Raw genomic sequence first — 23,064 nt, 5'->3', positions numbered from 1 at the left:
GTACCAACGGATTATACCAATGAGCCTTATAAACATCAAGCGGGTGTATCAATGGGCTACACCAACGGGTCACACTAATGGGCCCTCATATACATTACAGTGGACCACAATCCATGAGCCCTGAATATATCGCAGTGGGTCTTATCAAGAGGGCTTGAAATACATCACAATGGGCCTTACCAAATGGGCTGGAAGTACATCTCAATGGGCCACATCCCACGGCCTAATACCACTGCAATGGGCTGCATGACATGATCCTAATACCCATCACTATGGGCCGCATCACATGGGCTCAATACACATTACTATGTGCTACTTTACATGGGCTAAAAATACATCACAATGGGCGTCGGAAATACATCTCATTGGGCCTTGCCTATGGGTCTCGAATACATCATATGGGTCGCAAATACATCACTGCGGGCCGCACATATGGATGGCATAGATATACAATACATACATCACGGTGAGCCGCATATACGAGCCTAATCTACAACACCAAGGGCCACGACCTATGGGCCTCAGCATACATCAAGTGGGCCTCATCGATGGGCCATAAATACGCAACAGGTGGGCCTCATCACATGGGCCGCACCAAAAATCATTTCAATAGTTATAGATATAACATGTGTATCACTGTAAAATCATTCCATGGGGCACATGGCCCACTAATGATGATCAGCACTGTTCGAGCATTGTCCAGCACCGTCCAACACAATTTGGACGGTGTGGATGAAACATACGTTATGGTGGGTCCCGGCAAAACAAATGGACGACGTGGAGAACACATATATCACAACTGGCCCCACTATCCACGTGGACGGTGGGAATATGCAACACATCATCAAAGTAGGGCCCCACCAGCACCGTCCAAAGTTGGATGGTGCGAATATAGAATATGTACACCAAGGTGGACCCCATCATATGGGCCAATCGTATGGGCCGAAAATATATATCACCAGGGGCCACGGCATATGGGCTGGAAGTACATCACATTAAGGTGGGCCTTGCACATCCCAAGTGGGCCCCATACACATCATCTAGGCCTCACGTGATAACCAAAACAGATGGACAGCGTGGTTGTAAACACATACATCGTGGTGTGCTACACCGGCACACCGTTTAGACGAACAGTGTGGAATACAACACATCAACAAGTGGGGTCTACCCTAATGCTACTTTCCATCCAGTCTGTTCATAAGGTCACAAAGACCTGGTTGAGATGAAAAACAAATATCAAATAAATCCAAAACTTTCGTGCACCCAAGAGGGTTTCAATGGTAGGCATTCAGTCTCCACTGATTTTGTAGTGTGGTCCACCTGATAGAAGGCATGGATATACAACATATTCATCAAAGGTGGACCCCATCGTCCAACTTATATAACACATATTACAAGTGGGTCCCACTCCCACACGTGCCACACGTGCCCATGTCCAAACATATGGACGGTATAGATATAAACATACATCATGGTGGTGCACATAGCAGTGGCCGGTGTGGATCTCACACACTATGAGAGGTGGGTCCCACAAACTGCTGATGTCAGCAGCAACTGCTGCTACTGCAGCTAAACAGATACACGGCGTGGATGAAATCTACATCCCTGTGGGTCACGTCCAAAGGGACGGTTAGGATATAGCATATATCATGGTGGGCCACGTTCGACAGCAGGTATAAAACACAAGTAAAGGGGGCCCCTCTGCCTGGACGGTACCAAGAAAGCACTTACGTCACGGTGGTTTCCACCAAATGGATGACGGTGTGGTATTCATACATACATCAGTGGGTGCCACGTGGGGCCCACCATAATGTTTATCTCCATCCAATCTGTTTAATAAGGTCATAGGGATCTGAATGAAAGGAAAAACAAAATTCATAATGATCCAAAACTTCTGTGATACCCACAAGGGTTTCAATGGCAGACGTTCAATTCACCACTGTTTCCAATGACGTGGACCACCCGAGTTCCTACATACCTCTGATTTTTGGGACGCCCCTTTGTCTAAAGGGGCCCATCAAATGTACGGTGGTGATGTGGGGTCCACATCACGGTGGGGCATGCAGCTGGGACCCACGTCCCAGCCCCTTTACCGTCCTAGGCACAGCAGGACGCTGCTTCAGGACGTCAGCAGCAGGTGCTGCATCTTATGTTTTTTTTTAAAAAAAGGTTTCTCCATGGTTTTTTATATGTGGGGCCTACATCAGATAGATCCAGCCCAGCCGTTACACTCCACAGCTCAATACGGACCCATCAAGACCAATATTCGATGTGTTTTGACGTATAAAAACGTCAAAGGAGATTTCAATGGTAAAAATACTAATTTTTTTTACGGTATAGCCCGCCAGATTGTTGGATTGGATTTATTTTTCGGCTCAACGTCTAAAATGATCTGGGGAACGGAATAGACAGCATGGATTGAATTCATACATCAAGGTGGGGCCTGCATGAGCAGCCATCTCCAAAGCTTTGAATCAATTTAACATTTATAAATATATATTTTTTTCTCTTTCTGGTTCTGCCAACACACCCAGTGTCTGCTCAAGCTCCCTGAACACGTCCAGCGTCCAGGGACGCTCGACAGATGGTGTGTATACACATTTCATCACGGTGGGTCCCACATGGACGTGGCCCACGTGATTTGGGTCAATCTGATATTCATGTTTTCCCATCACCAAGGGGTAGAGTCCACATGACTTGGACGGCTAGATAAAATATACATCAAGGGGGGGTCCATCCAAGTGGGCCACACATCATACAAAAATGAGAGAGAGAAGCACCCACCTTTGATCTTCTCTTCCTTCATCCGCCTATAGTCTCTAGAGCTCCAAGGAAACGATTCTGACGGTTGAGATGGACTTTGAATGGTGGAGATGGGAGGTAAGAAGGTGGGCCACACTAGCTCTCTCATGGGGAGCTTGGACGTGGGTTGCTTGGGAGAAAAAATGAGAGAAAGAATGAAAGAGAGAAAGAGAGATGATGGGAGATGAGTGATGGGGTGTGTAAGAGATGGGATGGAAAGGTTGACTTTGGGGATGGTATAGTGTACTTGGGGGATGGGATATGGTACTTGACTTGATGGGTGTACTTTGACAAGTGAAGTGATTGATGTGATGGATTCTCTAAGGATTGCAACACGCGACGTTTTTCCTCGAATTGATCACGAGCCCACATCTCCTGGCCTGGGTATCGCCTCGACGCACGAGACGCGGCATCAGAACCGCGGTAACGGCGCGGTCGCAAGGATATAAGTCTTGGGTCGAGTCGACTCAGACATACGAGACACGATTCAGGACCACGCGCAAATGCCGGCAACAAATCGCGAGTCGCCGAATTTTGACTGGGAGGACAGTGGAAGCCTACGAAATGGTATGGTGAAGGATACGGGCCTTACATTTATCATGATGTGTTAATGCTACTCAATCCATCCATTAGTTGTGTCCCAATACTATGCCCAAATCCCAAAATCCAGTCTTATTTGTAACTCAGGTGGGCCACGGCAGAAGGAACAATGGGGTGCATGGGAGAAGGACGCACACCATAGAAACTTCGAGATAAATTTTGGGTCAGGTGCACCCTAAAGGTTCAATGGATTCATTAAACTTGAAACATTCATAAATTTAGATGGACCATAACAAGTGAAATAATGAACTTACATTGCTCACTATGGTATGCTCCACTTGAGATTTTAACAAAGGTTAGGCATGTTTGGGAGCGTGGATTCGTAACCCCCTGGATTGGAAACCCCCTAGATTGGCAATCCTCCCAGTGTGTTTGGCACCCTGGAGTGTGAATCAACTTTAATTCAAAAATAACTATGCATGGTATATTTATAAGGGTTTGAATTTAATTACTAAATTAACTTTAATATCCCTAATTAGTGAGATATATAATTTTTGACACTATGGTGATAAGCCCGCTGAAATATATGCTTTGCCTGAAAATGATGAAATTCCAAGTCTCGGATGGACCGCAAGCATAAGATCATATCTAAGTAACTAACCAACAATTTTTAATCGTAGATTAATATGGACAATGTTTGGACAATGCTAAACAATGTTTGGACGGTGTTGATTTACATGAACAATGTTTGGACAATGCTAAACAATGTTTGGATGGTGTTGATTTACATGAACAATGTTTGAACGGTGCTAATTTACATGGACAATGTTTGGATGGTGCTGATCATCATTAGTGGGCCATGTACCCAATAAAATGATAGTGTACAGTGACACACATGTTACACCTGCAACTATTGAAATGATTTTAAGTGTAATCTAAGCTCTCACCGTGGATTGCAAAACCCCTCAAAGAGGGGATTAGAAACCCCTTGGATTTGAAACCATCGGTTACTTTATCCTGCCAAGCAACCAAAGGGATTTGAAACCCCCTCCAATCCATAGTGACAAACGTCCCCTTAGATGCATGGTGTCCATGAAGAGTCTCACTCATGATATTAAAAAATTGGTACATTGCATTTGTATCAGTTATTAAGTAAAGGAAACAGTAATCCTAGTCATGCGATATAGATGTATCACTCAATCATCGAAAAATGAGCCATACAGCACCAATAGAGAGCCTATAAGACTTACATGTCAACATAGCCACCATTATGAAAGTCTTCCACTTCTTTATTTCAATCATGAATAAAGTTTAGAAAGTAATCTTTAACTGAATTTAAGCTTATTTTGAGGATCAAAACATAAAACTTAAGTGGGATTCAATGAATTGACTTGGAATAGATATTTTTCGAAAACATAGGAGGAAGGTAAAAAAATCATCACTTCTTTCATTTTTTCCTTTTTTTATTGTATTTATATGTAACATGCTCTTATCCACTAAATCATACCAACCAGCAACCTTGCCAATGCACCGGCCAACGTCATTATGTATTAATTCCTTGGTATCACTCAATGAATGGTTTGTATCCTACACCTACTAATGGACCATTTACATCTCAAACGAAAGTGATCATTGATCATTTTTTAATTTACCCACACCCTCCCCCCCCCCCCCCAGGAAAAGGTTCTATACGGGTGCTCACGGGAACTCCCCATGAGGTCGAGCTGTATGGGCCTCCCCATGATATATGTCAAACATCAACACTGTGCATTTGATGGGTCCCCTTTAAATTATGGGATATCCCAAAAATCAGCCTTATACGGAACTCAAGTGGGCCATACCATTTAAAATCATGTGAAGACATTCCTAAAACATATAAAAGCAATTGGTGAGGCCCAAGTGAAATTTGGATGCATCTAAAACTTGGTCTACCCCTCATCCAAGTAAGACACATAATGGATGGAATAGATTTGTGAACCACATCTCAGTGGGCCAAGAAAATGATTATGAATGTTTTAATGGAGGGTAACCCCTCTCAACTTTTGTACGTGGTGTGGCCTACAAAAGTCACAACTTGACTTGATATATATGCCCTAGGCCGACTATGGAATGGTGCATCTGACTGATGGGGTAGATGTTTGACATACATCATGGTGGGGTCTACACAGCTCAACCTCATGGGGAGTTCCCATGAGCTCGGCTATATATATATATATATATATATATATATATATATATATATATATATATATATATATATATATATATATATATTTCCTACGTATGTATGGTTGTGTCACCAAATAAATAAATAAATAAATAAATAAAAGTAAGCATATTTAAACGCTAACAAATAGGCGGGCTGCCATAGCGACAAAGAGAATTCCTAACAAGAAAAGAGAAATATGCTCTTTTAGTGACTTTTCTAGAAACAGCAGGACTCAAATGTCTGCATCAGTGACATGTGGGCCATGGAGAAGACCTGTGCCCCACAAGTTTACCTCTTTCCAATCGAACTAAAACTTATCAATTTTAAAATAAAAATGCTTGCTGGCTTACCAAGGCAGACGGGCGCATGACTTCTGCTGACGTGGATGGAGCGGCTTCATTTGGACGTTATCCACACCGTCCATCAGATGCGCCGCCCTGTCAACACTCAGGTGAGTGGGTTAGTAAACTCTGGAGATGGGAAGCCACACTATTGAAATCGTGTGAAGTGTCAGTGGAGTTCACTTTAGTGCGTATATGCCATCCAATCCACTCATCTGACGTACCCCATCAGGATGAATGGATTTCCCGAAAATAAGGACGACCCAAAACTCATGTGAGCCACAACAAGTGAATTTAGAGTTTTCATGCATGATTTTATACTGTTTCCTATAGTATGGCCCACTTAAATCTTGGTTACGGTGAAAATGTGGCGGTGAACCTGATGGACGAGGTGGATCTGATGCATGTTTGTCCTATATAGTGCTCAGCCAACCATGTGCCCACTCAAGTCAGGCCTGTGCAATGAATATCGAAATCAAGCAACAGGCCTACCAGGTTCAAGGATTAGTGAATTTGTACCAGACCCATGAAGAGGATCATCAGCTCACGGCTTTTGAATTTTGAGTACACGTACAAGAGTGGCAAAAGGAGAAGAATGTGAGAAATGAGAAGCTTTTCCACTAATAAAAAAATTAGTAAAAGAGGAGAGATGGTTTGGGGATTATTGTATTGTTTGAATGGGCTCTTTTCGGGTCAATAAGGGTGTCTGTTTGGACACATCCCGCCTTTGAATTCCTAAGTGAAAAAAGTGGTATACCATTGCAGCCCTTGATGCTTACTACAACCTTCTTCAAATATAAATATGAGATGATAGTCCACATCTATCCTCACCATTTTCTTCTTCTTTCCTTTGATTTTTTTGTTGTATTTGTTAGAGTAGCTTTTGGATTAGAAAGGTGTGGAGGTATCTTAGACATGGGTCTGGTGCTAAGCTTCTCCTTCCTTCTCATGGTGCTCTTTCCTGCACTCTCTACCTCTGAAGATCCCTTCATTTGTTCCAGGGCTACCTACTATGGTAGCCCAGATTGTTTAGGCACTCCAAGTACTCCCTCTCTCTCTCTCTCTCTCTCTCTCTCTCTCTCTCTCTCTCTCTCTCTCTCCGTACAAATTAACGTGTGGGGCCCACTGTGATGCTTTAATAATAAACGTTCCGTCCAATATGTGGGCACCTTCTATTCTTGTCTTTCGAAACTCAGACGGGCCACAACTAAATTCATGCTTAAAACCTTTCAAGGGATGGACTACTTACAGTTTATTACTTGTCATTTGACACAGGTGGAGCATGTGGCTTTGGTGAATTTGGAAGAAATATCAACGGCGGCGATGTAGGGGCCGTTGCCAAGCTATACAAGAACGGCACTGGATGTGGTGCATGCTACCAAGTACGGTGCACCCAGCCACAGCTGTGCACCGAAGATGGAGTGAAGATCTTGGTGACCGACCATGGTCAAGGTGACAACACCGACTTCATCCTCAGCGCTCGTGGATTCGGGAAGCTGGCCCACCCGAACATGGACATAGAACTGATGGCCCATGGTGTGATTGATATAGAATATAGAAGGTGATGATCACTAACACTTCATCCTGTGAAATTATATATGTGTCCACCTTTAAGTAGAAATTGAGATATATAGACCGTTTGGTGCAGGGTTTCATGCCAATACCCAGGTTACAACCTCATGTTTAAGGTCCATGAGAATAGTAGATTCCCAGACTACCTAGCCATCGTCATCTTGTACCAAGCTGGCCAGAAGGACATCACAGCCGTTGAACTGTGGCAGGTATGGGCCTACTAACCAATTTTTATAAAGGTCTGTATCAAGAAGGTTATTGCATGTGTCAATATCTAGGGACGCACATAGGCTGAGTGTTGGCAATGGGCCTACCTTCTTAAGTATGTAATTGGGCTTTTGGCCTACCAAAACAAATGATCCAGACCGTTGAACTGACGGGCCCATTGCCATTGTTTATGTCATTTGGAAGTGAAAGTCATGTGTGCCGTGTGTTCTGATGGACCAGGAGGATTGCCAACAGTGGACTGGGATGCGAAGGGCCTACGGTGGGGTGTGGGACATGGCCAACCCTCCCAAGGGCCCACTTAATCTGCGGTTCCAAGTGAGCGGAGACAACGGTCAGAAATGGGTCCAGCTGAGGAACGTGATCCCTAGCAACTGGAAGGCAGGGGTGGCCTATGACTCAGCTATGCAGCTCTTCTAATCCCAACATTTTTCAACTTCAAAAATAATAAATAAATAAATAAATGCAAGTGACAGGACCAAATCCTACTTACAAATATATATTTTTCCTATTTAATTTATGTCTTTGGTTAGTTTCCAATGTTTAGGCAAATTCTCTCTCTCATACAATAAGAATATTGTGGTTTGTTCAGTGAGAAATTAATTTAAAGTGTTAGCTTTTGCATATGAGATTGGTTAATGGATAATTGACGAAGGCTCTGGCCGTTCATCTGGTGGGCCCAGCGTCTGTCATAAAATGAGGCTCGTCCAGTCATCAAGTGGCCAGTTAGTATAAGAAATGGATGGTTGTGCAAAAGAAATTGATCAACAGTCCACATCTCGTGCACACGTCACCTCCCTGGTAACAGAACATGCAATTTACAAGGGAAAAGTTCATTTCTTTTTTACTTTTCAAAAGAAAGTACGTCATAGCTTCCATGTTAAATAGTAGAATGTAAAACTAAAAATACAATCCTAACCTCTAATTCATGGACACTCCTTGAAATTGGACAACTGTAAATTTTCATTTTTAGCCAATCAATTGATGTCCACCAATCCGATCATCAGATAATCAAACAAGCATAAATTTTGGCATTCATGATACATCCAAACCTATTTTAACAGTTTAGTTTAGATTTCATCCGGCATATGAAATTTCTTAGTACTGCATGTCATCCATCACCCTGTGCCGACCCCCCAGCACCAAGTTAAGGGGATTGGCATCGATTCCTAGTAAGGGTGGCTAACGGTGAAGTGTGATCTGACAGTGGGTGTACTAACAAGCTAACAAAAAACAAAAAAAAAAAAATTAGAAAGGGGAATATAGCCAGCGCCCTTGTGTCCTTGACCCAAAACTCTGTACATGGTGCGTGTTCATGATGAGATCCAGACCATTCCATAGGTGGACCCTACTGTGAGGAGCGATGGTTCAAAATCAAAGCACATTATTTACCTTGCATCGTCCTTCACCAGTCACAAACCGGGCAGCTAGGATCTTCTGATCCGTTGTAGGTGGTAGGGCCCAGCAGGCAACCAGTCTGAAACACATCCAAGCGCAACACAGACATTGGATTGAAGATAACAAATATCTGCGAAACGAAAATGGTATCCCAACGTCCCCAAACGGCATTTGATGAATTATAATCACGATTCACTTCTCACTTCCTATTCTCAATTTCCTTCATGGATATTGGAGCCTTCATTGGGCAGTTAAAAGAGTCCTTTCTCACCACCATACCTATAATATTTTCTGAAAGGATTCCAGCATGATCCAAAGCGTTATCTTACAGGCCACACAGTCAATGAGGGATTTTTATGCCCCAGAAATCTCACATGTTGGACAATCTTAACTTTCCCTTGGAGTAAAAATTGACCATTAAGAGAAATGGTTCATATTCAATGGGGGAAAATGCTAAATATCAAGCAGTTGGTATCTTCCAATCTTGGAGACTTCACGGGCACCCCTCAGCTAATGCAGGCCCGTTAGATCAACAGTCTGGAAATAATAAAACACAGGCCTTGTTGTGTCAGCATGGAAGCGAAAGGAAAAGGGAGGCCAAAATAGAAGGGTCAATGGCAAGAAAACATCGTGATTAAATTTCACAGATCCTTAAACAAAACTAAAAGGCCCATAGGCCAGTACATCTTTCTAATCCGCAAGAAGAGAGAGAGAGAGAGAGAGAGAGAGAGAGACAGAGAGAGAGCCACATTAAGACACAGATGAGATTGTCGTTAGTTAAGGATGAAAAGAACCAAGCAGCCGTCTCTTAGTACTTTACAAAACCACATGGCATTGTTCTTCCGGTAAACCAACCTAATAGAGTATTGAGAGTAGTTGGAAGCCATGGAAATCGGAAAGCATTACACTGCCATTTACAGCCTGTAGCCGCCATATCCTCCTACTCCAGAGGACCCATATCCGCCAAGCTGCTGTGTTGCCAGTGATGACGATGGGTAAGAGGAATTTGTCAACGATGAGTAAGGTCTCATACCGGTGTCAATCTTGCCATAGCTACTGGGGACGGGTTCTTTATGGGCAGCTATAAAATCCTGACAATAAATGGGCATATAAACATTAAGAGGGTAATTCACCAACAAAAATACTCTGGCAGTGTGATGGTTGATATGCAGGCAATAAGAAATTGTACATGCAGCAGAATATTAACTCAAAATAGGCAATCCAGAGTTTTACATAGCGCGCTTGATTGTAATCAACCTATGTAACAGACTATTAGATAGCGTTTGATTGTAATCAACCTATGTGGTAGTCTATTACATTCTGCTTGTGGGAGTTTGTGCTCTTCTTACCAGTCCCAAGCCCAGAATAAAGGAGGACGGTTGCATCAAGTTGGCAGCTGTTGTCAAAATTATGCAATAACTTCCACCGTGAATCCAAACAGTATGACATTCCAAACTCATGATAGGCTGTTCTGAAGTTATGGCCCTTGATACAGTGGAATGGCGGAACAGGATTCATGTAGTGACCCCAATTAATTGGGATGAGGCTTAGAAGATGATGTTGATGATATGATGATGAGGCAATCCAGATTGTGATCCCCAATAAACCAAAAATTACAGTCATTAGCTTACCTAAGTAGACAATTGTTGGACACTTCATGGATAATTAAGATGAAAAATATCCCACCGTCCAAATTCAGAAAATTAGACTCCACAAATCTCAAGTGAGGTTGTTCAACTAATTGGATTCTGTGATCACAACCTATAAACAGTAGATTGCAGAATTTGGACAGTTTAAATTGAGTTAATATATGCCACTCTACACATGTACAATTTCCAGGGGCCGGCATATCAAGCATCCCACTCTTCCAGAGTATCAAATCGCTCCCCTAATCCCCTTGAAGATTGTAATCCGAGAGCTGCATTTCCATCATCCCATTTCCTTATTTTGCTCAAATGCTTCTTCCCTTGCTAGATATCCTACATTCATTCAAACAAAGATGAGCTTTCTTACCTGAATAAGCTGTTGAGCTACCTGAACCTGTGTCGAAGTGCCCTTTATCTCCACTGTGATCTCATCAGGTAAGCCCCTGCTCTCCTGAACAGTGAGGATTGCTCCACTTGAACGGCGTACATATGCAATATTTGCCCCTCCAACGCCGATGATATCTTCCGCATAGGTCAGTGGGATTTGCATAATCTGTGTAACCTGAGTCAAAAGCATTTGGATATAGATCATGGAAGTAAACATATGTTGGTTAAAGAAAAAAAAAACATGCAATGAAACTCTTCAAGTTTCTGTTATCAATAGCATTTGAAGGGTATTCCTTCTTTTGCAGTGGAATTAATTTAAATGAATAGAAGGATAGATAAATCAATCCTAGGTGGATGCACCAAATCCCAGAGATGCCCAGGACATTATTTTTTTCTGGTTTAGATTCAAGAAGAAGAGCACGTAATGGAACCCAACTTTGAACAAATTCTGAACGAAGAACATGACTTATAAGTTGTGATTTTGTGGCTACATTTTGAATAAAGGGAGGCAATTTACCCAGGTTTTAAACCTTTAGACTCAGTTTCATATACGCCTAAAAATGAGTTGATCTCATTTTAGTTAACAGTAATTATGGATTAATGATCTGTCTCTAATACACAAGCTGTTTGGAAAACACCTAAAAATGAGTTGATCTCATTTTAGTTAACAGTAATTACGTATTAGTGACCTTTATCTCTAAAACATAATGAGTTCATGTTAACAGTGATTGCGTATTAGTGATCTTTATCACTAAAACATAATGAGTTCATGTTAACAGTGATTGTGTCTTAGAGATCAAGATTTATAATACATAATTACTGTTAACTAAAATGAGCTCAACTCATTTTTAGGCATTTACCAAACAGGGCCTTGGAGTTTAGACATACTAGTTATTTAGAACTTTAAGTGCAAACTTTATCAATGGTGCATCTACCTGTTAATGCTTCTTTAAAAGAATATGCATTCACAACGAAAATTTTGGAAAATATTTTTCATCAAAATCATCATCTAGAAGCCTTATCCCAACTAATTGGGGTCAGCCACATTTGGACAATTTTAATATAGGTATTCTGATGTGTTATAGACAATCCATGTTATAAATGACCATAATCATGCCAGAATAGCTGTATCTTGAGAATTTGGAATTTACAGGACCGTCACTTGCCTTATCCTTGTTAGGGCTGCCCGAACCAAATTGACACAACCCGAGTTCAGCTTGGGTTAGGTCAGGTTGTGGAGGTTAGGGTTGGAAAACACCAACCCATTTTGAAATTGGGTTGTGTTTGGGTTGGGCAAATTTGGGTCAGGTTAGGTTGGGTTGGGAATAATCACCCTTCTTTGGGACATGACAGGTTGGGTCAAGTTAGGGTTGGGTATAAAGGAATTAGGGTTGAGTTCTGGGTTGGGCACCTCGGGTTAGAATTTGGGTCGGGTAGGGTTGCGGGCTGGGTTCTCTTGAGGTCCAGTTGGGCTCTGGTTGACCCTCAACCCAACCCAACCCGTCCAAGTTGTACACCCAATCCTTGCCATACTCTAACCTCATACCTATTCTGGATAAGATTAATTTAACATTTAAAAACTGATGTAGCCGGCCCTATGAAAGGGAAATTCAGAATTCTACAAAGGAAAAGTTATACATGTAGTCAGTGAAACTCAAACCCGTGATCTCCCTTCAAATACCAATGGTCTTATCCACCACACCAGCAGTATTTGGAAAGAACATAAGAACCTTACTATTGATGCTTAGACTATGGCCATCATCAAATTTCTATATCATGCACAAATTTAAAAAAGAAAAAAAAATTAATATAGGACATGCTCACTTAACTATTGTGAGAAAACAAACAAAAAACTAACCTGAGTAACCAACGCAGCAGCAGTGCGTCCAAGACCTGAAGAACGTAATCCAGACATGGCAGGGTCTTGTCCATACAATGGCAATCCACCAGGTTGAATTTGTGGGTCCAGGGGAGTTTCACGATCGAGAAATAACGAATCCCTCTTAAATGAAAGAGGATAATCACTGGTTATACCACTCTGTGAAGCTGTATGGATTAAGGACTGTGTTTTATCAGCCCAGGCCTCTCCAGCACGATCTTGAGTGATTGTCGAACTGTACTGGAAAATGAACCATAACGAGTATCAGAACCTTAAATAATCAAGCACAATTCTCATAGTTTAAGCAACAAGACAACAAACTAACCGTCTTTTCAAACAAAGGAATGACACTATGATCAACCAAAAACTTCCGAAGATGTCCAACAACTGCTTGCAGCGCTTTGAGAACCTTCAGAGACTCTCCCTGTATCTCTACAATTCTTTCATCTGAGGTTGCATAAAATGGCACCTCATCTAGCACAACAGATTCAAGCATCATGTACCATGTCATTTGGAACAGCGAAGTAATAGAATTCTTACTGCAAAGACAATAAAGAAAAAATCCCAAGTGCTTTGAATATATATTTAGAATCACAAAACACAGTAATCAAAACAAGCAGATCCCATGCCCAATGAGACCTATAAGACCTTTAATATGACAATGAAGCATCTCTGAGACTTTCGAGGTGGATAATTTATATATTTGTTCTGGCTTCTTTAATTTTAGGTTGCTGCCCCCATCACTGTGATTTCTCAAGAATGCTATTTTATTGCAGACCATTATAAGACAAACAGAAACTCAACCTGGAAGCGACGTGCTAGCCAGTCCCAAGCCCAGAAATAGGAGTATTGGTGTCAATCAGGCAGCCAGTTGTTCAACTATATGAAGCAATCATATGATTCCTACCTGAGCCCAAATAGCTGGGACATGTCTATGATGATGATGGTATGGATATGTAAAACAATACATTAGTAAACATATAATAAACAATTTGATATGATTAAAATAAAACAGCAATAAGGATACTGCATGTGCTGAAAAACTGCAGAGAAAACCTCCCTTTCAAATTGTAGTATATGTTAATATATTGCTTTCATTGCATTTCTATATATCTGGGTTTTTTCTTTTGATATAAAAATACAATTTTTTGTAGTGATATGTACAGAACATTCAAATAAATACCAAATTGTTTATAACACGACTAGCTTTTGGATATTTTTGCCCTTGCAAATAGTTTTCGTATGGTGGAGAACTATGAATATTGACAGGGCATGGCATGGGAAGACATTTTAAATGAAGTTTATAGTATATTAGGAACTGGAAAATGTGGTTGTTGTCCATCGGACAGTTCAGATTTCATATGCAATAAACCTTAAACGGCTTAAATTTTACCAACAAAAAGCAACCTATTACATGCGATTAGCTTGCTCTCCTCTTCTCTGTGTAGTCTACTCTGACAATATCACTAGGGAGTCATGCAACAAAGGTTGTGTGAAGCCCACCATGATGACTGTATGAAATCCACTTTATACATCTACTGCACCACCTCATGCTAGGTCGTCAGCCTGAAAATGAGGTAGATCTATAACTTGAGTGAGCCACAGCACCAGAAAAAGTAGGGATGGGTCACCTACCATTGAAAAGATTTCTCTTTTTCTCTCTGTGTAGCATGTAGCTGCACCCTTTCCCTCCGTTTCTCTCCTTTTTTCGGTCTCTTCCCTATTCTCCACCCATGTGCATTGCGCATGCCATACCCCTAGTTTGCATATACACACATGCGTTCATACATATTTGTACACATTATAAAAGGGAGGAGATCCAATCCACCTAGGCAAGGTGAAAGCATTCACCCAATATGTGTGTAATGGTTCGAAAGTAATGGTTCGAAGTTCGAACCATTCATTCATTTATAAAGCTTCATAAATTGACCATAGACCCAAAATCACAAGGACTAGACAATCTTAACCACATAAAATATGCCATAGAAAAATCAATGACAAGATTTAGGCATGGAGATTAGCAAGTTTTTTCTCTAAAAGAATATCAATATTGAAACTTGGACCAATATAGATACTTGGACCAACATTTCAAAACAATTCTTATGGTTACCAAATAATTTATAAGAATGATCTTTTTATAGCACGATTTTCATAAAGAAATCAATCCATCCAATCAAGAAAAAATTCTTATTGGCTAAGAATGAATGAACAAATGCTTATATCATCCCAGATCAAATACAAGACTTCGTTCATCTTATTTCTTCCAAAAACTTGCTATTGAAAGACTCTACCAAGACAAAGATGGGATGTCAAGGTAGAGGAAGTAATGAGGGCAATTTGTTAGATCTAGTATGGATCCTACATTGATGATAGTGGCTCCCCTAAGGTCCCTTGTCTAAGATCCCTAGGGTAGAGGATCACATTAGCCCTTGCATGTCTTCTTTTTCATCTAAAATCACTCAATAATTTCCACAAGCAAAAATTCCACAATTTCCACTTCTTATAGGTTCAAAGATCCATTCACAAAACAATCCATCTTTTTTTTTTGTTGGTTTACTAGTTTTGTAATGGAAAGTAGAGAGTTTTGTCACTTCTCCAATTATCCAACCTAGGTAATAAACTCACAAGCTTGGTCACCCGTCACCATCGAGAAACAAAAGTGGACTTCCATCTTCAACCTCACAATTCAGACATGTTCATTTCTTGTCAGGTGCAAAGCAATGTCAAACCAATATACCCAATAAGGATTAGCTCTCCTTGAGGAGGTGATCCAACCACACCTTCAAGTACGATTACTTGTCACAACTTCAGTCCAGCCAAAAGCTCCACCTTCAACATCACCCTCGTTGTTGAGGTAAAGAGTAACAACTTTAATTTGTATACACCATTCTAATAATTAAAATTCTTGGTCTATGACCATTCATGTTTGCCCCTAATGAAAAAATGGCTAGATCATACGAAGATGCCATTGTCTATGGTTTTTTTTTTTTTTAAAGTGAGAGACTGGATTCTTTTTTCTTTTTTCTTTTTTTTTGCCTTTTATGGATGAAAACAAAGAGTTTGAATCTCTACCCATTATGGTGTGCAGCACGTGGAGGGAATGTAGGGGGCAGACACGGAGGGAAAGGGTGCAGCTACACGCTACATGGAGAGAAAAAGAATTATGCTTTAAATGGTGGGCGACTCATCCCCACTTTTTCCAGTGTTGTGGCCCACTCAAGTTTTAGATCTACCTCGTTTCCGGATTGACATCTTAGCATGAGGGGGCGCAATAGATGTACAGAGTGGATTTCATACCGTCATCATGGAGGGCCTCATACAGCCTTTGTTACACGGCTCCCTAGTAACATTGTCAATGTGAGCTACACACAAAGAAGAGAGTTGGCTACTCGCACGAAATCAATTTTTTTGCGAGTAAAATATAAGCCTTTTAAAGGCTTATTGCAAGTGAAATCTGAACCACACAATAGACAACAGTCACATTTTCCATTTTCTCCAAAATATTGGAATCTTAAGTATTGTCATGTCCAACACCTTATGTACTTCTCCAATACTATAGCTTATGAGTCCTTAGCTTCAACTTATATTCGCAGGGATGGCTAAGATATAAGACTAATGGAAACAACCAAAAAATACAGAGCGGACCCTATGATGAAGGACAACAACAATGACCAAAATAGGTCAACGGGTGAGCTCCATTCAACCATATATGAATGGAAGGCTTAATAGCTCTAATGCTTGGAACTTGGGCCCAGGGCATCTATTCAATAGGTCTACATGCCATACACTTAGTTGGCAGGCAACCTTGGTCCATACGATTGGAATTTTTTATCATATAGCCATAGGTCCTCTACAGTTGAACATGTTCTCAAGAAAACTTGTCTTATCCAAAGAAGTATTATTAGAGTATGATACTAGTTCCCAAGCAAGCTTGCCTTAAGCCTAAAGAGTAGTTATTAGTTAACATCCTATTTTGTTTAAGAGACTTGTTTAACATGCAAAGCATGTTAGTTGTTTGGTTAAAGGAAATTATTATGAACCCAACGAGGTTTGGGAAAATGGTCTTCACCGTAGGTTTGCTCCCTATAGGTGAGGGTTCGATTCCCCTCCTTAGCTTTACTCGATACACGTGGTTGTGGGTGATTGCGTGTCTCCGCAGGGATTAGTCTCACTTCAAAAAAGAGGTGGGGGCACCCTATGTCTTCCAAAAAAAAAAAAAGGAAATTATTATGAAAGTGCAAACTCAAATCATTATGCCGTAGGATCCTAGCTGTACTCAAAACTCCAGCTTGGGTGGTAATCTGAGTATTTCAATTAGAGGGCAGTTAGCACGTTTTTTTTTTTTAAATTCTTCTTCTTCTAAATACAATGTGGGGTGCTAGGGTTCTTTTATTCTTCTACAATTTCAAAGCCTATGAGCCACTCCAAAGCAATCCTTGTCTTTTCAGGGATTATCTAACCATGTCCCAAGATAATGGATGGATTTTCCAATGTCAAATCAGGATTCAAACAAGAAAAGGTGACACATTTTTTTATTATTAAGCCTTGCAGTAAGAAAAATAATTAAATTACAGAGAATTTATTTCACCTTTGGAGCATAAAAACTTCGATTTATCATGAGCTAACTAAGAAGGCTGTCCAAAAGCTAAAATAATGGCATTTAAATTAAGTTCTAATAAAAGCGTAGCTATCTTCCAAGGGCCCCAGCATAAAGCTATTTCTTGGGCATTGTGCCTGAGTCCTTTTGTGGGTTGTAAAAGAGATGATCTTTTTCAAAAGGGATGATATTTTGAGGGACTGGGTAAATGTATAGCTTTGGGGCGGGCTTTTTTTTTTCGGAAAGATCTTTTGGGCAGGCTTATTCAGGATGATCTGTTCACCATCCCTCTTCTGCTGCTTTTTCTTGCAAGCTCTTTTTGTTGTCTTTAAAAAAAAAAGAAGTAATGTTTCCATTCTAAAACAAAGTTCCAATAAAAATTGAAATCGTTGAAATTGAGAATATGTTCAAAGCATACTTTCTGACAGCACACGCACTGAGGCACCAGTACTCTCTTGAATTGACTTAATTAGTGTGCCTTGCTTTCCAATCAAATTAATGGCTTGTGATGATGCCACCAATAACCTGATCGAGCTCGTACCAACTACTGCAGTACCATTGCCTTCACTCTCTGACAATCCACTAACACGTTTGAATACTCTTAGTGTAGCTTCCATTGCAGGGGATATTTCTGCATCTGGTTCTTCTTTTCCAGATATCAAAACCTGAAAATAAAATCACAAAACACAGAGCAATAAGAGCTGTCAGGAGTATCCTGGTTAGGAAAATTAATGCAAGGGGTGAAGACTGCAAGAGGTGTGCACGCAATGAAGATGCAGGCCCCAAAAAATTCAATCCGCGGATCCTACTGCCCGTCTGGTTGGCCCACACAGGGATTTGCATTGAGATTTTCAAGGAGATACATATCCCGTGTGTGGTTTTCGCTTGGTTCTTTTGAGTATTTATTTACAATAGATTTTGAAAGATTTTGTTAGGTATCTAAAAGTAGGTCTCTTTGTTATCTTCAATAATAGTTTGCAAGTACTACTACTACCATTATTAGCTGCGGCACCAGGCTGTTATGGACCACACATATGTAGAACATCCAACTTGTGCAAAGGCATGCCCACCATGATGTGCTTCTAGATAACAACTAGACCAAGACAAACATTAGCTACGCCACACCATAAAAAAAAAAAAAAAACAATGTACAAACACCCAAGTGCATGCGGTATGCATATGGCATCAAATCCATCCAAAAGGTACACCCAACCATGATGATGGCGTGCCCCCAAAAAAGGCCAATCCAAACATCACGCAGGCCCCACCACTAAATTTGGAGAATCTGGGGTGTTTATTCACTGGTTCCTATGGTCTGGCCCACCGGAGGGTTTTTATTTTATTTTTTATTTTTATTTTTTGAAGGATACTAGATGATGTTTATTCAATTTTCTTGGTATCAAAAGGTGCCAACCAGTCAGCAGAACTCAATTTTGTACTGGGAATTTATCCTCTGTTGTAGCTCCTTTACTTTTTTTATATAATTTTTGGTCAGTGAAACTTGATTTTGTATTGGGAATTTAATGAATATCCATTTGTTGTAGCTTCTTTTCTTTTTTAATAAAAGTTACATTGTCCATTCAGGGAACCAAAAAAAAGTATAGCCAGATGGATAAGCAAAACCAAAAGAAACTGTACCGGCCATTTCATTCATGTCCAAGTCCAACAGAAAAGAAAGCATTCATAATAGTAATGTTCTTCCTAGGTAACTCAAGATATAAATCACACGATTCATATCGTGTCATATGGGTGTACGATTCAAATCATGCACCCAAATTGCAAATCCTAGTAATTATACGATAAATGAATCGTACAATAATCATAGACTGCATAAATGGACCCAAAAATTACTTTAAAATCAAGTTTTTATTGTTTATTCAATTTTTTCTTCTTTTTACCATTTTGCTTATAAAACATGAAAAGGGCACTCCCTATTAAAATATCCTCTCTCCTTTTCTTTTGAGAAAGAGGAAAGAGGAGATTTGAGGATAATGATATTCAAAAACACAAAAAAACAAAGAAATCCAGTTATCGTTTTATTCATAATGACATGGAATGCCCTTTTTTCTAACATAGATTCTACACTCAAGAAAGGTATAAAAGAATACAATTATTGAAGGACTCTTGTATGTTTTTTAAGGTAAAAAATTTTAAAGACAACAAAAGAAAACAAAGGAAAAAAGACAAGAATCCTTTGTCATCATGATATACATACCATATACATTTTCTCAATTGATAATATCATGATATGTATTACCTTTTTGGTAAATGTTAATGGAAAATGGATGATTGATAAGTTTTTTTTTTTATCTTTTCTGATTCACTTATATTTTTTTCACATGTATTACTTTTTTGGTAAATGTTAATGGAAAATGGATGATTGATAAGTTTTTTTAATCTTTTCTGATTCACTTTCTTTTCTTTTTTTTACATGTTTTTTTATATTTTTTAAGAAATAAAATAAAATAAAATTATTATGACTTAAGATACAGCTTGAGATTCTATACAATTCAACCCCTATTATGATTTGCAATACAATAAAGATTTTGACAAAAGTAATGGTCAAATCCATTCTTTATTGATATGGCCAAATCCCTCAATAGAAACCTCCACAGGCTCTTTAAAATTGAGAGATAAATCCTTATAGTCCAAAAAGAGAATTCCACTCAAATGGACACAAGAAAGTGATAATAAAGAGCAAAGAGGGTGGCGGGATTTCTACAAGTGTTGTTCCAAGATGATCCTATTCCATTTCACTACTGTTGACAAAACTGATAAACTACAATGAAAGTGGTGCAGCTATGATTGGTATAGCTTAAGTTGTGGTGTCGAAGAAAAAATAGCTAGGAATTCAAGAATCTAATTAGTACTCAAACCACCCCATTGAATGCCAATAATACAGATCTCAGAAACTTGAAAAAAAAAAAAAAAAAGGCTGCACCATAATGTTTTTAAACTCGATAAAGTACTCAACCTACATAAACCATCGAATTTTCCTTTCCACACCCTTAGAAGCATAGTACAATATTTTAAAGGAGAATTAGTACAATTTTTTTTAAAGGCAACAGTACCAGGGATTGAACCCTGGATCTCACACACACTACACTGTCTCCACCAGCTCATCTAAATTTGCAGTTTTGAATGGTAACACTACCAGGGATTGAACCCTGGATACTTATGCATCTATGCACAGATATCGGCATTTTGCAATTTTCAAGGTCGTGCTCCACCCCATGCCTATGTCCAACACCACACACCAGCAGTGTGCAAGTTACACTGTTACATCCATTACAAGAAACCAGCACACATGCGAGTGTCCATTTATGGCTGTGTTTGGGTGCTCAACTTAATGGAATTGAAATAACTCAATTCAGTGAAATGGAAATGGCTGAAGTGAGGTTGACCTATTCCATTCATAATAACAGAAGCTGAAGTGAGGTTGCCCTATTCCATTCATAATAACAGACAAGCCCCCAAATAAAGATTCTTTTTTCTAAGCTGAATATGAAACGCTTGGAATTGCAATTAGGCTTTTAACATCATTACAAATTAAAATGACCCCACCTCTATTTCAGTCATTCCCTTTATATTTAATCAAGTTACTGTGGTTGAGTTCAACTAAGCATCCAAACAAACCCTAATGCAACAAGAGAGCTAAACTCTCAAGGCTACCTTGAATTAGACAGACTATTTTTTATACGTAACGCAAACCGACAAAACCCTAATTCCATCTTACTCTGCATAAAAACGATATACAGATGGCGCAATCATTCTGTAGCCATTTGATTGGTTCTAAATTTGCAGAAGGCCTTAAATTCGACAAATTTTAAAAGAAATAAAGTGAAAAAAAAAACTGCTCGCATGTGAAAATTTGAAAAGGGGGAAACCTAAACCCTATAAATGGAGTAAGAGGAACACTCACGATGCGATCCGAGGTGCCAATGGCACCTTCGAGTATGCGAATGCGGGCCCGGGTCTCCTCGCACATCTTCTTGATGAGCTCGCCCTTGCGGCCAATGATGCTCCCGACCTTGAGGACAGGGACGATGAGGCGGAACACGCTGTCGCCGGGCCACCCCGGCCATCTCTTCTCCGCGGCCGGTGCGGCTGCCGAATCCGTGGCCGCCGACGACGGATGCGACTGAGATTTGTCGGATGCTGCAGCCGTGCTGTCTGAGGCCGGGGCAGGGTTGGCGGTGGTGGTGGCCGCCGCTGAAGGTGGATCAGATCCCGGCGTTGTGGAGGGGCCGTTTCCGGCTGCATCGGCGGGGAGAGACGTGGCCATTGACAGGGAGAGAGGCAGGGCGAAAGAAAGAGGGGTTTTAAGGGATGAGACAGAGAGGGTTTTAGGTCAGCTTCTTCGATTGGATTCCTTGCGCTAGGTATCCTACGCCGGTTCTTGTGCTAGGTTTTATAGAAAAGGCTAGAATGCGCACATGCGTACGTGGGTCGGACCTTTTCACTTAGGTCAGCTTCCGTTGGGTTGGGTTCGGGATTTGATCGTCCTTCGCTCCTGGCTCACGTTTGCGTTGCGTATATTACATCGGAGATAGAACGCTCACGAGCGCAAGGTGGGATTATTTGATACTCTGGCGGAGTGCGATGCTTGATATGCCCGCACTAAGAAATTGTGCACGTGGCATAAATTCACTCAAATTAAACTATCCCAACTGGATGCATTGTCGATAGATCTAAATCTCAAAGTCAATTGGATGCATTGTCGTTTGCTAATTCACTGGAATTTTATTCATTTTAACCGTCCATGGAATGTCTACATACCAACCGGTTTGTTTAATGAAATCACTTTAATTTTTGTTATATAATCCATCCAATTTGCGGCCCACGTTTTTAACGGATTAAATTTAAGAGTAGCTGGTATGCCACGTGTAAAATTCTTAGTGCCTGCGTGTAAACCATCACAAGCTACCAGGGTATCAGAGTAGTTCCCGAGTGGATTTGCTGCAGGACCCGCCGAATATCCCTGGGGGCACCACTCTATGGGCCCACGTTGATGTACATGTTTTATCCACCGTACATCTATTTTTTGAGATTATTTTAAGACGTTATTAAAAAAAAATTGAGGCAGATCCAAAGCTCCGGTAGACTCATCACAAAAAACAATGGCATTGAACACCCACGGATGAAAACTTCTTGGGTCACAGAAATTTTGGATCAATTTGATATTCGTTTTTCCCTTACTCAGTTCCATGTGACCTTATGAACAAATTAGATGGCAAATAAATATTAATGTGAGCCCTGGGAAAGATTCAAAGGTGGACGTCACTATCCCGGTTGTTTCATGTGGTGTATTTCAAGGGTGGGCATTAATCTTCGGATCTACCTCATTTTTAGCCTCAAGCACTAAAATGAGATTCGGAAATGGATGGATGATGTTGATATACACACACATCATGGTAGGCTCCACAAAATTGTACCATTAGTAGAACTGTAAATGGGTCAACATACCC

General features: G+C 40.4%; 2 protein-coding genes across 2 annotated transcripts; one reads left to right on the top strand and one right to left on the bottom strand.

Moving 5' to 3' along the window:
• Positions 1-6,718: 6,718 nt before the first annotated feature.
• Positions 6,719-8,292, top strand: LOC131249841 (expansin-like B1). Its single transcript, XM_058250591.1, has 4 exons — positions 6,719-6,934; positions 7,168-7,453; positions 7,541-7,673; positions 7,912-8,292. The coding sequence occupies exons 1-4, from the start codon at positions 6,808-6,810 to the stop codon at positions 8,107-8,109; spliced, it is 744 nt and encodes a 247-aa protein (XP_058106574.1). The 5' UTR covers positions 6,719-6,807; the 3' UTR covers positions 8,110-8,292.
• Positions 8,293-9,692: 1,400 nt separating this feature from the next.
• Positions 9,693-22,066, bottom strand: LOC131248066 (RNA-binding KH domain-containing protein PEPPER). The gene is made up of 6 exons (XM_058248111.1): positions 21,519-22,066; positions 18,015-18,261; positions 13,325-13,473; positions 12,979-13,239; positions 11,101-11,295; positions 9,693-10,178 (listed from the first exon to the last, which is right to left on the bottom strand). The coding sequence occupies exons 1-6, from the start codon at positions 21,879-21,881 to the stop codon at positions 10,002-10,004; spliced, it is 1,392 nt and encodes a 463-aa protein (XP_058104094.1). The 5' UTR covers positions 21,882-22,066; the 3' UTR covers positions 9,693-10,001.
• Between the last annotated feature and the right edge of the window lie 998 nt (positions 22,067-23,064).

This window comes from Magnolia sinica, chromosome 6, assembly GCF_029962835.1.
Source record: "Magnolia sinica isolate HGM2019 chromosome 6, MsV1, whole genome shotgun sequence".
Lineage (NCBI taxonomy): Eukaryota > Viridiplantae > Streptophyta > Magnoliopsida > Magnoliales > Magnoliaceae > Magnolia > Magnolia sinica.
Note: the sequence above shows the minus strand (reverse complement) of the source record. Positions and strands in the feature narration are given on the sequence as shown.